This window comes from Brienomyrus brachyistius, chromosome 2 (assembly GCF_023856365.1).
Source record: "Brienomyrus brachyistius isolate T26 chromosome 2, BBRACH_0.4, whole genome shotgun sequence".
Classification (NCBI taxonomy): Eukaryota; Metazoa; Chordata; class Actinopteri; order Osteoglossiformes; family Mormyridae; genus Brienomyrus; species Brienomyrus brachyistius.
The window spans coordinates 41,647,655-41,661,099 of record NC_064534.1 but is presented as its reverse complement, the minus strand read 5'-3'; the positions used below and the strand labels follow the sequence as shown (position 1 = coordinate 41,661,099).

At 47.3% G+C, this 13,445-nt stretch overlaps 1 protein-coding gene and 2 non-coding genes across 3 annotated transcripts; all 3 read right to left on the bottom strand.

The window, feature by feature from the left end:
• Window positions 1–3,658: 3,658 nt before the first annotated feature.
• LOC125719217 (uncharacterized) lies at window positions 3,659–7,958 on the bottom strand. The gene is made up of 5 exons (XM_048993797.1): window positions 7,775–7,958; window positions 5,944–7,415; window positions 5,727–5,735; window positions 3,804–3,977; window positions 3,659–3,706 (listed from the first exon to the last, which is right to left on the bottom strand). Exons 1-5 carry the CDS (start codon window positions 7,956–7,958, stop codon window positions 3,659–3,661), a joined length of 1,887 nt encoding a protein of 628 aa, XP_048849754.1.
• A 1,545-nt stretch (window positions 7,959–9,503) lies between these two features.
• LOC125734531 (5S ribosomal RNA) lies at window positions 9,504–9,622 on the bottom strand. The gene has a single exon (XR_007393840.1). It is a non-coding gene; the product is annotated as a 5S ribosomal RNA (ribosomal RNA).
• Window positions 9,623–10,702: 1,080 nt separating this feature from the next.
• On the bottom strand, window positions 10,703–10,821 carry LOC125730950 (5S ribosomal RNA). The gene has a single exon (XR_007391243.1). It is a non-coding gene; the product is annotated as a 5S ribosomal RNA (ribosomal RNA).
• Window positions 10,822–13,445: the final 2,624 nt, after the last annotated feature.

Sequence of the window (13,445 nt, the reverse complement as noted above, 5' to 3'; positions counted from 1 at the left end):
TATAATCCAAAAGGAGTAGAGAAAGCAGTCTTATGCCTATCGTGCTCCTCTACCGCCACCTGATGATAACCACTCGCCAGATCAATGGTAGAGAAGTACTGGGCCCCCCGAAGGGCATCAAAACTTTCATCAATTCGCGGCAAGGGGAAGGCATCCTTTTTGGTCTTCTGATTTAACCGCCTATAATCCACACACAGCCGTAGGCTGCCATCTGCCTTCCTTACCAACACTATAGGTGATGCATAGGCGCTACTGCTTTCCTGAATAACACCTTTGCTTAAGAGTTTAGAAATGTGCTCCTTAACTTCACCATACTGGGTGGGCGGTATTCGCCGATAAGGCTGGGTAACAGGATCATCATCTGTTAGGTGAATTTCATGCCTTACCCTGTCCGTATACCCCAGGTCCTCGTCCTCTACTGCAAATATGTCAATATACCTGGCCAGCAGTGCCTTCAACTGAACCTTTTGTTCCTCATTACCACCAAGGTCAAGTGTCTCTAGAACAGATAAATCACCGTTACAACCAGGAACAACAACTGTAACTTGCTCAACGCTAGCCGCGATCCGCTGAAATTTCACTGCACATTGTGATTCATTCTCTATACACGCCACTTTCGACAGGACACCCAACCGGGCCCTAGGCGGGAGCCATACATCTTCTTGTGAGAGATTCAGAACTGGTAACTGCATCACGGGACTGGACGGATCTACCAGTGTGGGAATTACTATCAGACCCCTCGGTAATGGCGTGCTAAGTGGCTCAAACAACATCAGACCGTCATGTGCACCCTTAGCGACCTGGATCGTGGCTATGGATGCAGCAGGTATGTGTTCTGGGAACTTCCCAGCTACACGGACCACTGACTTACGGTCAACACTACACTTCTGCAGTCTCTGAAAAACGTCTCTCCAATCAGAATCCAATTTTCCACCCAGCGTAGTATCAAATTCTGCATAAACCAGCTCCCTACACCGACTGATAATGTTCATTCCCACAATGCAGGGTAAAGACTGTTCAGTACTAACTGGATCCCTGACCACCAGAAAGCCACAACTGGGCAGCTTTAAGCCCATTGCTATTACCTCTAACTCCAGATAACCCAGATAAGGTATGTCTAGTCCATTGGCGGCTGTTAATCTAAGCCAGCCAGAGGTGGGAAGCATATCCTCATCCTCTCCATGCAAGTATTTTCGAAAGAATTTCTCAGTAATGGTGCTCACCTGGCTACCAGTATCTAATAGGCAGGGTGTCTTAATGTCCCCAATTTTAAGCTCAACAAATGGACATGTCCCTACAGCTCGCTGCAGCAACTGACTCTGGGATGACGGTGTAAGATTTGAGTCTAGGGTACTTCCCCGAATTGCTCGACTCACAACAACTGGGGAGGGGCGTTTCCCTGAGCTGCGGGGGAAGAAACTACACCTCCAGCATTTTGCCTTTGCAAGCAATCCTTTGCCACATGCCCCGCACCTCGACACTTAAAACAGATGGGCCGCCCATCTTCGGTATACCTGGGCTGTCGTTTAGGCCTGGCATCACTACTAAATCCACCCTTCTGTACGGCAAGATCTTTCACCGCCCTGGTCAACTCACTAATGGCCTTCCCCTGGTCAGCTATTACCTTAAGGACATCCTCCAAGGTGGCAGAATTTGCTTCCTGCGCTTGTAAGGCGGAACAGTGTACATGATCACTGCTGCCCCTAAATTTGGTGGTCTTCGGGTTTCTGGGAAACTCTTCCAGACACCACAGCTGAGCCTCCTCCCGCACCTCAATCATGGATGACTCTGGGTTGCCTCGCACATATTTACGAAGCTCCCTTCTAAGAGCAGGGTCTCTAACCCCTTCTATGAACTGATCCCTTAGTGTCTTTCTCTCATTAGTGACTGCTTCCGGAGAACACCTCAATACAGAATTAAGAGCTTGCGATAGGGCGTGGGAAAATTCTCGAATGCCCTCCCCCTCCTGCTGCCTCCGACTATAGAAACTATGCAGCAGTTGATGAACACTGCGCTTGTCCCTGAAAGCTGCTCTCAGGTAGGTGAATAAGTCATTGGGATTGTCACAATCAGCATTACTGCGCATATGCGCTTCCTCTAAAGCTGCTCCCCTAAGAAGTGACAATACAAAATCATACTGGTCCTGTTCAGATTGATTTCTTGCACGAAGCACACGTTCAACTTCGTCAATGAAATCATCCACCGATCGGCCATCAGTCTCAAAGTCACCACTAAATGGAGAGATATGTCTCTCCCTGGGAACATAAACATAAGACCGCTTAGTTAGGGCAGCTATCGTCGCCATGGCGTCCTCATGTCTACTCTGTAGTTCTTTAACCTGCCCCCTCAAAACAGTCTCAGACTGCTCATCTTCTGAACCAGACATCGTAAAATACTCTACACCACACTTTTTGAAAGGATAAACGGTCCTCTGAAAGTTCAGGCGAGGGATGAGCACTCCACCCGGTCCACTCTTCTGGGAACGTCACACCGGCTCCGCCGCTTGGGCACTCCTCGCACCGCTTCCCGTTACTCGAGTTGCTCCACCGGTCCAGTGTCCCTCCAGTCAGCAGAAACCACCAACCTGTTTCTTCACCACTACCGTATTATTTCCCGTTGCTTTTATATAGCATACTGAACAATGCAAATCCTCTTAAATGATTGGAATATACCACACTCCTGGTACCAAAATTTGTGGCCCGGGAAACAACACGCAGGAACACAAATACTCTTTTTGGGTCTAATTTATTCCATAGGCCTAATTAATTAGACATTTTGGTTGGAAGATAAAAGGATTTACAATGAACAGTTTCTTAAACCTTACACTTTTCCCTTACAGAGGATTCTCTTACAGAAAAGAAATAAAACTCCACACTCAGGTGGGACTGGTACAGTATAAAAGTAAAATAAAACACACGGAAAACCCTGTGAGGCAGACCTCACATAACCGAGTACACCGAAATAAAAGGAAACGGCAGTTTTGCACTGAAAATAATACGGTAATGGCACACAGTAAAACCTCAAGGCGCGGGCAGAAAACCTTGTGACGCACCGCTCTCTGGTACTCTGGGAAACTCTCACCCCACTCGGAAAACCGTCCGCAGCCCAGCTTATCCAGCTTAAAATGGCGCTTCCAGACAGTGGCTTTTCGCGCTCTCTCTCAGGTGATGATGTCACCAAGTTGCTTAAAGGCGCAACCACCTATTCCCCCTCGTTCCCCGATGCAGCTTAACCGCTCATGGTCAAAATCTCCAGATCACCCGGTTACATTCTCCCCTGCGTGGAGTAAGCGCCCTCGATTACTCACTACCTACCAAGGTCTTCCTAACCTCTTTGATTGCTTCTCGAAATAAAACTGTACTTAAACTAGTCAATATCTGTGAGACTGCAGCAGGACTTACGGAGGCCATGTCAAGAACGGATCTAGGCTCATGATACACATTTGAATGTTGCCCCGCGTTCACTCTTCGGCTCCGACGTGGCCCAGCTACAGGTCTCTGCATTTCAGGGCTAGGCTCACCTGCATCTGTTTCTACTGTCTCCCTATTTGGAGTTTCAGCAGACCCAATTTGCATGTCCTCATCCCGACAGGCCACTGGCTGTGAACCAACGAGTTCAGACCTGTCCAGCAATATATTTGACCCCGGGACCATATGTCTCACCAGGAAGACATCTTCCTCTGCATCTCCAACATCTGACTCGGTCCCTGAAGACGGACTAGACTGAGTTACAGGAGCAGGGAGTTTTCTCCGTGGCGCTGGCACAGAAGGGCTAACACAGGGCTTTATATCCACCCTGTTTACCCTCTTGCAAGGACCTCCCTCCACTGGCTCTACAGTGTAGGTGTTACCCAAAACTTCCACAACCCTGTGAACCGTGGGCTTCCATGCATCCTGTATCTTGTTGCGACCTAGTGGCCGATCACGCAAGTACACCAGGGCATCCACTTCAATCTTTGGACAATAGACTATGTCCCTCTGCACAGAAATGCGCTCAGCAGCTTTCTGCTCGGAATACACCTTCGCTCTGGCATGCGCTTCACTTAAACACTGTTGATGCACAGCTAACCAATCATGGTTTGGATTGACCACCTGCTTTTGTCCCAACAAAGCATCCACTGGTAAGTGGGGTTCAACACCAAAAAACAAATAATAAGGAGAATAGCCTGTGGTTGAATGGGGAGTCACATTGTACGCATACACCAATTCAGGCAGGTGCTCAGGCCATCTGCGTTTCTTTTCGGGAGGCAATGTGCGTAGCAAATCATGGATTAAATCGCTCGCACTGAGCATTTCCCGTAGGATGGTAGGGAGTAGTCCTGCTCTTCTTCACCCCATACAGTCTACAAAGCTCTGCTACAACCGCGCTTTCAAAATTTCGTCCCTGTTCTGAGTGAAGCCTCTCCGGGACTCCATACTTCATGAACCATTCCCGTAAAAGGATCTTTGCTGTGGTATCTGCCTTTTGGTCCCGAGCTGGGAAGGCCTGTGTGAATTTCGTGAAAATGTCTGTGACCACCAACACATTCTCACGACCGTCAATGGAAGGCTCCAGCACTGTGAAATCTACAGCAATCACCTCCAATGGTCTTGAGGCAAGAAAAGACTTCATGGCAGGACGGATCTTAGGCTGCGGCATCTTGGCAAGCACACACCGCTGACATTCCTTTACCCACCGCGCGACATCCTCGTGCATTCCTACCCAAAAGCATCTTCGCCTCAACAACTGCAATGTACGTTCAACGCCCTGATGACCCATAGAGTCATGCGCCCCTTCCAACACCTGCTTCCTCAGACTGCTAGGCAACAACAACTGAAAGTACTCTCCGTGTTTCTCATCCGAAACCACTCGATACAACAAGCCATTTACTATCTTCACACAATCCCAGTGTTTAAGCAACAGACGAACCGGTCTGGGCAAAACTTGCCGCTCCTTCCCTGTAGGTACCTTTTTCCGATCCCACAGGCCCCTAAATATCTGCAGCATCGGATCCTTTTGCTGGAATGACTGCAGTTCCTCCATTGAATAACCTGGGAGTGTTGGTGTGTTACCCTGAGTTAATTCAAGAGGCTTCTTCTCCCTGGGTTCTGCAATCCTAATCTGTCTAATCTTGCAGCTCTCAAGGGCTGCTGTAACCAGCTCTGAATCAAGCTTTGTGCCGCGACTCAGACTGCAAATCGCTACACAACCGTCAAACTCAGCATCTTCAGAAACTTGCTCCGGCTCCCCTGCTAATGGCTGCCTAGACAAAGTGTCAGCCACTATGTTATTTTGCCCTGGCCTATATTGTACCTCAAAATCAAACACCGACAGCTGAGCAACCCACCTTTGCTCTATAGCACCAAGCTTTGCTGTTTTTAAATAACATAGAGGGTTGTTGTCAGTAATGACCGTAAATTTGGAACCCAGTAAATAGCCACGAAACTTCTCAGTTATTGCCCATTTAAGAGCTAAGAGCTCTAGTTTCATACTACTGTAGTACCTATCATTCCTTTCGGCACTCCTCAGTCGCCTACTAGCATAGGCTATGACTCGTTTGACACCATCCTGTTGCTGATACAAAACGGCTCCAAGACCGTGGTTACTCGCATCAGTTTCTAGTATGAAAGGCTGAGTAAAATCCGTGAAGCCAAGGATGGGGGCACTAGTCAGCCTGTCCTTCAGTAAGTCAAAGGCCGCCTGACATTCTTCAGTCCACGCTAGAGTTAACAACTGGTTGGCCTTACCAGGACTACCTGTGTTTGAACACAAATTTACCACATCATGCAGTGGGCCAGCAATCTTTGAGAACCCATGGATAAACCGTCTGTAGTAGCTACAAAAGCCCAAGAATGATCTCAAACCCCTAACCGTAGATGGTACTGGCCATTGCCTCACAGCTGAAACCTTTCCTGGATCAGTACCTATACCATCAGCAGACACTTGGTGACCCAAGAAATTTACCTCGGTCTGGAGGAAATGGCACTTCTGTAATTTCACTTTAAGGCCTGTCTCTTTGAGACGCCTAAGCACCCTGTCAAGCCTCTCTAAGTGTTCCGGGAATGTCTGAGAATACACTAATATATCGTCAAGGTATACTAGCATGATTTGGAAGACAAGATCGTTCATAGTGGCCTGCATGAGCCTTTGAAACGTTGCAGGTCCATTGCAAACACCAAATGGTAATCTGAGATACTCATATAATCCAAAAGGAGTAGAGAAAGCAGTCTTATGCCTATCGTGCTCCTCTACCGCCACCTGATGATAACCACTCGCCAGATCAATGGTAGAGAAGTACTGGGCCCCCCGAAGGGCATCAAAACTTTCATCAATTCGCGGCAAGGGGAAGGCATCCTTTTTGGTCTTCTGATTTAACCGCCTATAATCCACACACAGCCGTAGGCTGCCATCTGCCTTCCTTACCAACACTATAGGTGATGCATAGGCGCTACTGCTTTCCTGAATAACACCTTTGCTTAAGAGTTTAGAAATGTGCTCCTTAACTTCACCATACTGGGTGGGCGGTATTCGCCGATAAGGCTGGGTAACAGGATCATCATCTGTTAGGTGAATTTCATGCCTTACCCTGTCCGTATACCCCAGGTCCTCGTCCTCTACTGCAAATATGTCAATATACCTGGCCAGCAGTGCCTTCAACTGAACCTTTTGTTCCTCATTACCACCAAGGTCAAGTGTCTCTAGAACAGATAAATCACCGTTACAACCAGGAACAACAACTGTAACTTGCTCAACGCTAGCCGCGATCCGCTGAAATTTCACTGCACATTGTGATTCATTCTCTATACACGCCACTTTCGACAGGACACCCAACCGGGCCCTAGGCGGGAGCCATACATCTTCTTGTGAGAGATTCAGAACTGGTAACTGCATCACGGGACTGGACGGATCTACCAGTGTGGGAATTACTATCAGACCCCTCGGTAATGGCGTGCTAAGTGGCTCAAACAACATCAGACCGTCATGTGCACCCTTAGCGACCTGGATCGTGGCTACGGATGCAGCAGGTATGTGTTCTGGGAACTTCCCAGCTACACGGACCACTGACTTACGGTCAACACTACACTTCTGCAGTCTCTGAAAAACGTCTCTCCAATCAGAATCCAATTTTCCACCCAGCGTAGTATCAAATTCTGCATAAACCAGCTCCCTACACCGACTGATAATGTTCATTCCCACAATGCAGGGTAAAGACTGTTCAGTACTAACTGGATCCCTGACCACCAGAAAGCCACAACTGGGCAGCTTTAAGCCCATTGCTATTACCTCTAACTCCAGATAACCCAGATAAGGTATGTCTAGTCCATTGGCGGCTGTTAATCTAAGCCAGCCAGAGGTGGGAAGCATATCCTCATCCTCTCCATGCAAGTATTTTCGAAAGAATTTCTCAGTAATGGTGCTCACCTGGCTACCAGTATCTAATAGGCAGGGTGTCTTAATGTCCCCAATTTTAAGCTCAACAACTGGACATGTCCCTACAGCTCGCTGCAGCAACTGACTCTGGGATGACGGTGTAAGATTTGAGTCTAGGGTACTTCCCCGAATTGCTCGACTCACAACAACTGGGGAGGGGCGTTTCCCTGAGCTGCGGGGGAAGAAACTACACCTCCAGCATTTTGCCTTTGCAAGCAATCCTTTGCCACATGCCCCGCACCTCGACACTTAAAACAGATGGGCCGCCCATCTTCGGTATACCTGGGCTGTCGTTTAGGCCTGGCATCACTACTAAATCCACCCTTCTGTACGGCAAGATCTTTCACCGCCCTGGTCAACTCACTAATGGCCTTCCCCTGGTCAGCTATTACCTTAAGGACATCCTCCAAGGTGGCAGAATTTGCTTCCTGCGCTTGTAAGGCGGAACAGTGTACATGATCACTGCTGCCCCTAAATTTGGTGGTCTTCGGGTTTCTGGGAAACTCTTCCAGACACCACAGCTGAGCCTCCTCCCGCACCTCAATCATGGATGACTCTGGGTTGCCTCGCACATATTTACGAAGCTCCCTTCTAAGAGCAGGGTCTCTAACCCCTTCTATGAACTGATCCCTTAGTGTCTTTCTCTCATTAGTGACTGCTTCCGGAGAACACCTCAATACAGAATTAAGAGCTTGCGATAGGGCGTGGGAAAATTCTCGAATGCCCTCCCCCTCCTGCTGCCTCCGACTATAGAAACTATGCAGCAGTTGATGAACACTGCGCTTGTCCCTGAAAGCTGCTCTCAGGTAGGTGAATAAGTCATTGGGATTGTCACAATCAGCATTACTGCGCATATGCGCTTCCTCTAAAGCTGCTCCCCTAAGAAGTGACAATACAAAATCATACTGGTCCTGTTCAGATTGATTTCTTGCACGAAGCACACGTTCAACTTCGTCAATGAAATCATCCACCGATCGGCCATCAGTCTCAAAGTCACCACTAAATGGAGAGATATGTCTCTCCCTGGGAACATAAACATAAGACCGCTTAGTTAGGGCAGCTATCGTCGCCATGGCGTCCTCATGTCTACTCTGTAGTTCTTTAACCTGCCCCCTCAAAACAGTCTCAGACTGCTCATCTTCTGAACCAGACATCGTAAAATACTCTACACCACACTTTTTGAAAGGATAAACGGTCCTCTGAAAGTTCAGGCGAGGGATGAGCACTCCACCCGGTCCACTCTTCTGGGAACGTCACACCGGCTCCGCCGCTTGGGCACTCCTCGCACCGCTTCCCGTTACTCGAGTTGCTCCACCGGTCCAGTGTCCCTCCAGTCAGCAGAAACCACCAACCTGTTTCTTCACCACTACCGTATTATTTCCCGTTGCTTTTATATAGCATACTGAACAATGCAAATCCTCTTAAATGATTGGAATATACCACACTCCTGGTACCAAAATTTGTGGCCCGGGAAACAACACGCAGGAACACAAATACTCTTTTTGGGTCTAATTTATTCCATAGGCCTAATTAATTAGACATTTTGGTTGGAAGATAAAAGGATTTACAATGAACAGTTTCTTAAACCTTACACTTTTCCCTTACAGAGGATTCTCTTACAGAAAAGAAATAAAACTCCACACTCAGGTGGGACTGGTACAGTATAAAAGTAAAATAAAACACACGGAAAACCCTGTGAGGCAGACCTCACATAACCGAGTACACCGAAATAAAAGGAAACGGCAGTTTTGCACTGAAAATAATACGGTAATGGCACACAGTAAAACCTCAAGGCGCGGGCAGAAAACCTTGTGACGCACCGCTCTCTGGTACTCTGGGAAACTCTCACCCCACTCGGAAAACCGTCCGCAGCCCAGCTTATCCAGCTTAAAATGGCGCATCCAGACAGTGGCTTTTCGCGCTCTCTCTCAGGTGATGATGTCACCAAGTTGCTTAAAGGCGCAACCACCTATTCCCCCTCGTTCCCCGATGCAGCTTAACCGCTCATGGTCAAAATCTCCAGATCACCTGGTTACATAGATTTAAATTAATCGTGAAGTGGAGCGCCCCCTGTATAAAGTAAAAGTGAGAAAAGCTTACAGCACCTGGTATTCCCAGGAGGTCTCCCATCCAAGTACTAACCAGACCCTACCCTGCTTGGCTTCCGAGATCGGATGAGATCGGGCGTGTTCAGGGTGGTACGGCCGTAAGTGAGAGACGCTACCAAAAACAGCCCTTTTGCATTACACGCGTCTATACATGCCAGTTAGTCCCATTGGATCCTACTCCTGGTTTTTTTTTTTTTTTTATCTGACTCACACTGCAGCACCACCATCCAATCGGCAGCGCCGGACCTACACCAAACATTCACCTAACTACTCAGCCGGCAGCCTACCACAATTATTCCATTCTTTCCGCATCCGCACACTTCCTTCTTTTTAACTCCTTTTCACTACCGCACAGGTTAATCGCCGCACGTCCCCCGCCGGCAAACATTACTACTTTGCCTACTGCATGCAGGCTTCTCTTAACGACCCTCTGTTATCAACTCCGCTAACAGCCACAAAATCTCCGCCGCACGAAGCCCACTGGTAGCTGCTGAATCACATGCTTCCCCAAAACGTCGCGCTGTCAGAACACTGGGAGCTACACACACCAACAAGTCCATACTGCAGGCTGCAGCCAGAACAATTTTCTACATTCAAACATCGACGGCCTCTTCTCTCTAAAAATTCACCAGACCGCTTCTACCACCAGCAAAGAAGTTTCCATCCCTAATTCCTCTGTGATTCCCACTAACCTAAACATTAAGCTGGCATTGAAAGGTGTGAATTACCCCGGCCAATCTGTTCTTTTAAATACAGCTTTTAGCAAGTTTTGAAAGGAGAAGAGCAGAACTTGCTATGCCAATAATATCGAGTCTTCTGTGGCGAAGTGGTTTTTGCATAGAAAACAAAGCGGTGAGTTGAAGAGGAATAATATCAGTACTTTGTTTAAAACTGTGTGTAAAAAGCTGTCTCTTTATCATTAACAATAAGTTGTAAAACGTGAATGGGGAGTGACAGTCTTCAAGTTTGTGAGAAGATCGCGCCCTGGTGGAATAAAGGCACGAACAGCTTACAGCAGCTATAATTACCAGGCAGTATTTAGAGTAAAACGGTGTGTAAGAGCTGCCTTTATGAATGAAAGAAAAAATATATATATATATATAAAATAGTAAAACGGAAGGGGAGTGATAGATTTAAATTAATCGTGAAGTGGAGCGCCCCCTGTATAAAGTAAAAGTGAGAACAGCTTACAGCACCTGGTATTCACAGGTGGTGTCCCATCCAAGTACTAACCAGACCTTAGCCTGTTTAGCTTCCGAGATCAGACGAGATCGGGCGCGTTCAGGGTGGTATGGCTGTAAGCGAGAGATGCTAGCAAAAATAGCCCTTTTGCATTACACGCGTCTATACATTCCAGTTAGTCCCATTGGATCCTACTCCTGTTTTTTTTTTTTTTTTTATCTGACTCACACTGCAGCCCCACCATCCAATCGGCAGTGCCGGATCCACACCAAACATTCACCAAACTACTCAGCCGGCAGCCTACCACAATTATTCCATTCTTTCCGCATCCGCACACTTCCTTCTCTTTAACTCCTTTTCACTACCGCACAGGTTAATCGCCGCACGTCCCCCGCCGGCAAACATTACTCCTTTGCCTACTGCATGCAGGCTTCTCTTAACGACTCTCTGTTATCAACTCCGCTAACAGCCACAAAATCTCCGCCGCACGAAGCCCACTGGTAGCTGCTGAATCACATGCTTCCCCAAAACGTCGCGCTGTCAGAACACTGGGAGCTACACACACTGTTGTGTTCACTGACTGTAATTACAACCTCAGAACATTAGGTGGCAGTGTTAAAAAAAAGGCAGAGACTGTAGGATGGGAGAAGAGAGAAGAAGTGTGAATAAGAGTGAGACGTATACGACATGCTTGCTCCTGTGCTACCTTGATTATTTCTATGTAATGTTTTGTTAAGTAAACAGCATTTTGTTCTAACGCATTCGTATATGCTCCGGCCTGCTTATTCGAGCGCCTTACTACATTTCTGGCAACACTACATTTTGGCGACGAGTTTTGTGTTTTCACCTCTTCTTTTTTTTTTTGCTGACTCACCATGGCTGGAAACGTGCCTGCACCTCCGATGTTTTTGCCGTGTCCGGGAGAGCCCCCGATACCTTTCGACATGTGGCTGCGGATTTTCAAGAACTACCTACTGGTAATTAATGCAACGGGAAATGCTTGGCCTGAAGCGCGCAGGAGAGCTACGCTACTCCACTGTCTCGGAACCGAGGGACAACGGACTTTCTACTCGCTACCAGATACGGGTGACTCCTTTGACTCTGCTGTCACTGCTTTAGAGAAACATTATACACCTAAAGTAAACGTTGTTGTGGAACGACATACCTTCAGACAGCGAAAACAAGCACCTCATGAGACTATTATACAGTATGCGGCCGTATTGCATGATCTCGCTTCAAAATGTGGATTTGATGATAAAACCGATGAGATGATCCGTGATCAGCTGATTGAACATGTGAATAACTCAAACATAAGAGAGAGGCTCCTGCTCGAATCGGATCTGACACTGGACAAAACCTTAACACTTGCATCACAAGTAGAATCTGCTATTCAACAAGCTAAAACTATAACAGGAAACGACAGTGTCTCAGTGCAAGCTGTACAACCTCGTTCACAATTCACTAAAAAGAAATACACACAGCACATTCATCCTAATAAGCCATTCAATGCCTCCACTACATCTTCCCGCAGCTGTTTCAGGTGTGGTTCTAACACACATCTGGCTAATTCTTCTCAGTGTCCTGCAGCCAAAGCAACTTGCAAGTCTTGCCATAAAGTTGGACATTTTGCTCGTGTTTGCCGCTCATCCAAGACAAGTGATGTACGTGAGATTCAGCTACCTAAACTGACTGTGCTATACTTAAACAACACTTGCCATGCACCACATACACTCACATGCAAAATCAATATCAGTACTCCTGCTTCTCTTACCAAAGAGCATGAAATGGTTGTTGACACAGGATCAGCAGTATCTATTTTGCCACACCACATCTATGTTCAGTATTTCAATGACACACCACTGCTTCCACCTGTTAGTCAGTTAGTGACTTACACAAGGAAGAGAATTCCTGTGCTTGGTTGCCTACAAGTCAAAGTGAGTAGAGGAGTTCTCACTGCCCCAGTTACATTTTACGTGGTGAAGAAGGGCACTTCTCTTTTAGGAAGAGATCTCATGAAAGCCTTAAGCATCTGCATTGAAGGTAACACTATCCTTCCTCCCGTGTTTACCACAAACTCTGCATCTGCTCCCTGTATCCCTACTGCTCCTGCTGTTAGCTGTGTGACTGTTTCAACCGCTTCCTGCATCCCTACTACTCCAGACATTGGTTGTGCACAAAACTTTGTGCATAAGGTGAAAATTGACCCCACTGTTAAACCAGTACGCCAGAAATTACGACGCCTGCCTTTTGCTGTAAGAGCTTCTGTCTCAGCTGAACTTGACCGCTTGCTGAAAGCTGGTGTGATTGAAAAAATTGATGCATCACCTTGGGTTTCGCCTATTGTAGTTACAGGACGGAAAACTGGTGGAATACGAATGTGCACAGATCTCCGTGAACCAAACAAGGCTGTGGTCACAGATTGCTACCCTCTACCTCATGTGGATGAACTGCTTGCAAATTTACAAGGTGCAAAGCTGTTTTCTACAATCGATCTGGCTAATGCATACTACCAGTTGCCTCTTCATGAAGATAGCAGAGACCTTACAGCATTCATCACACACGATGGTCTGTTCCGATTCTGCAGAGTTCCTTATGGCCTCGCATCAGCCCCCTCAGCCTTCCAGAAAATGATGGCTGACATTCTCAACGGTCTTCCAGGTGTTCAAAATTATTTGGATGACCTTATTGTTTATGGCAACTCCCCTGTTGAGCATGACCAGAACCTCAACGCTGTCCTCCAAAAGC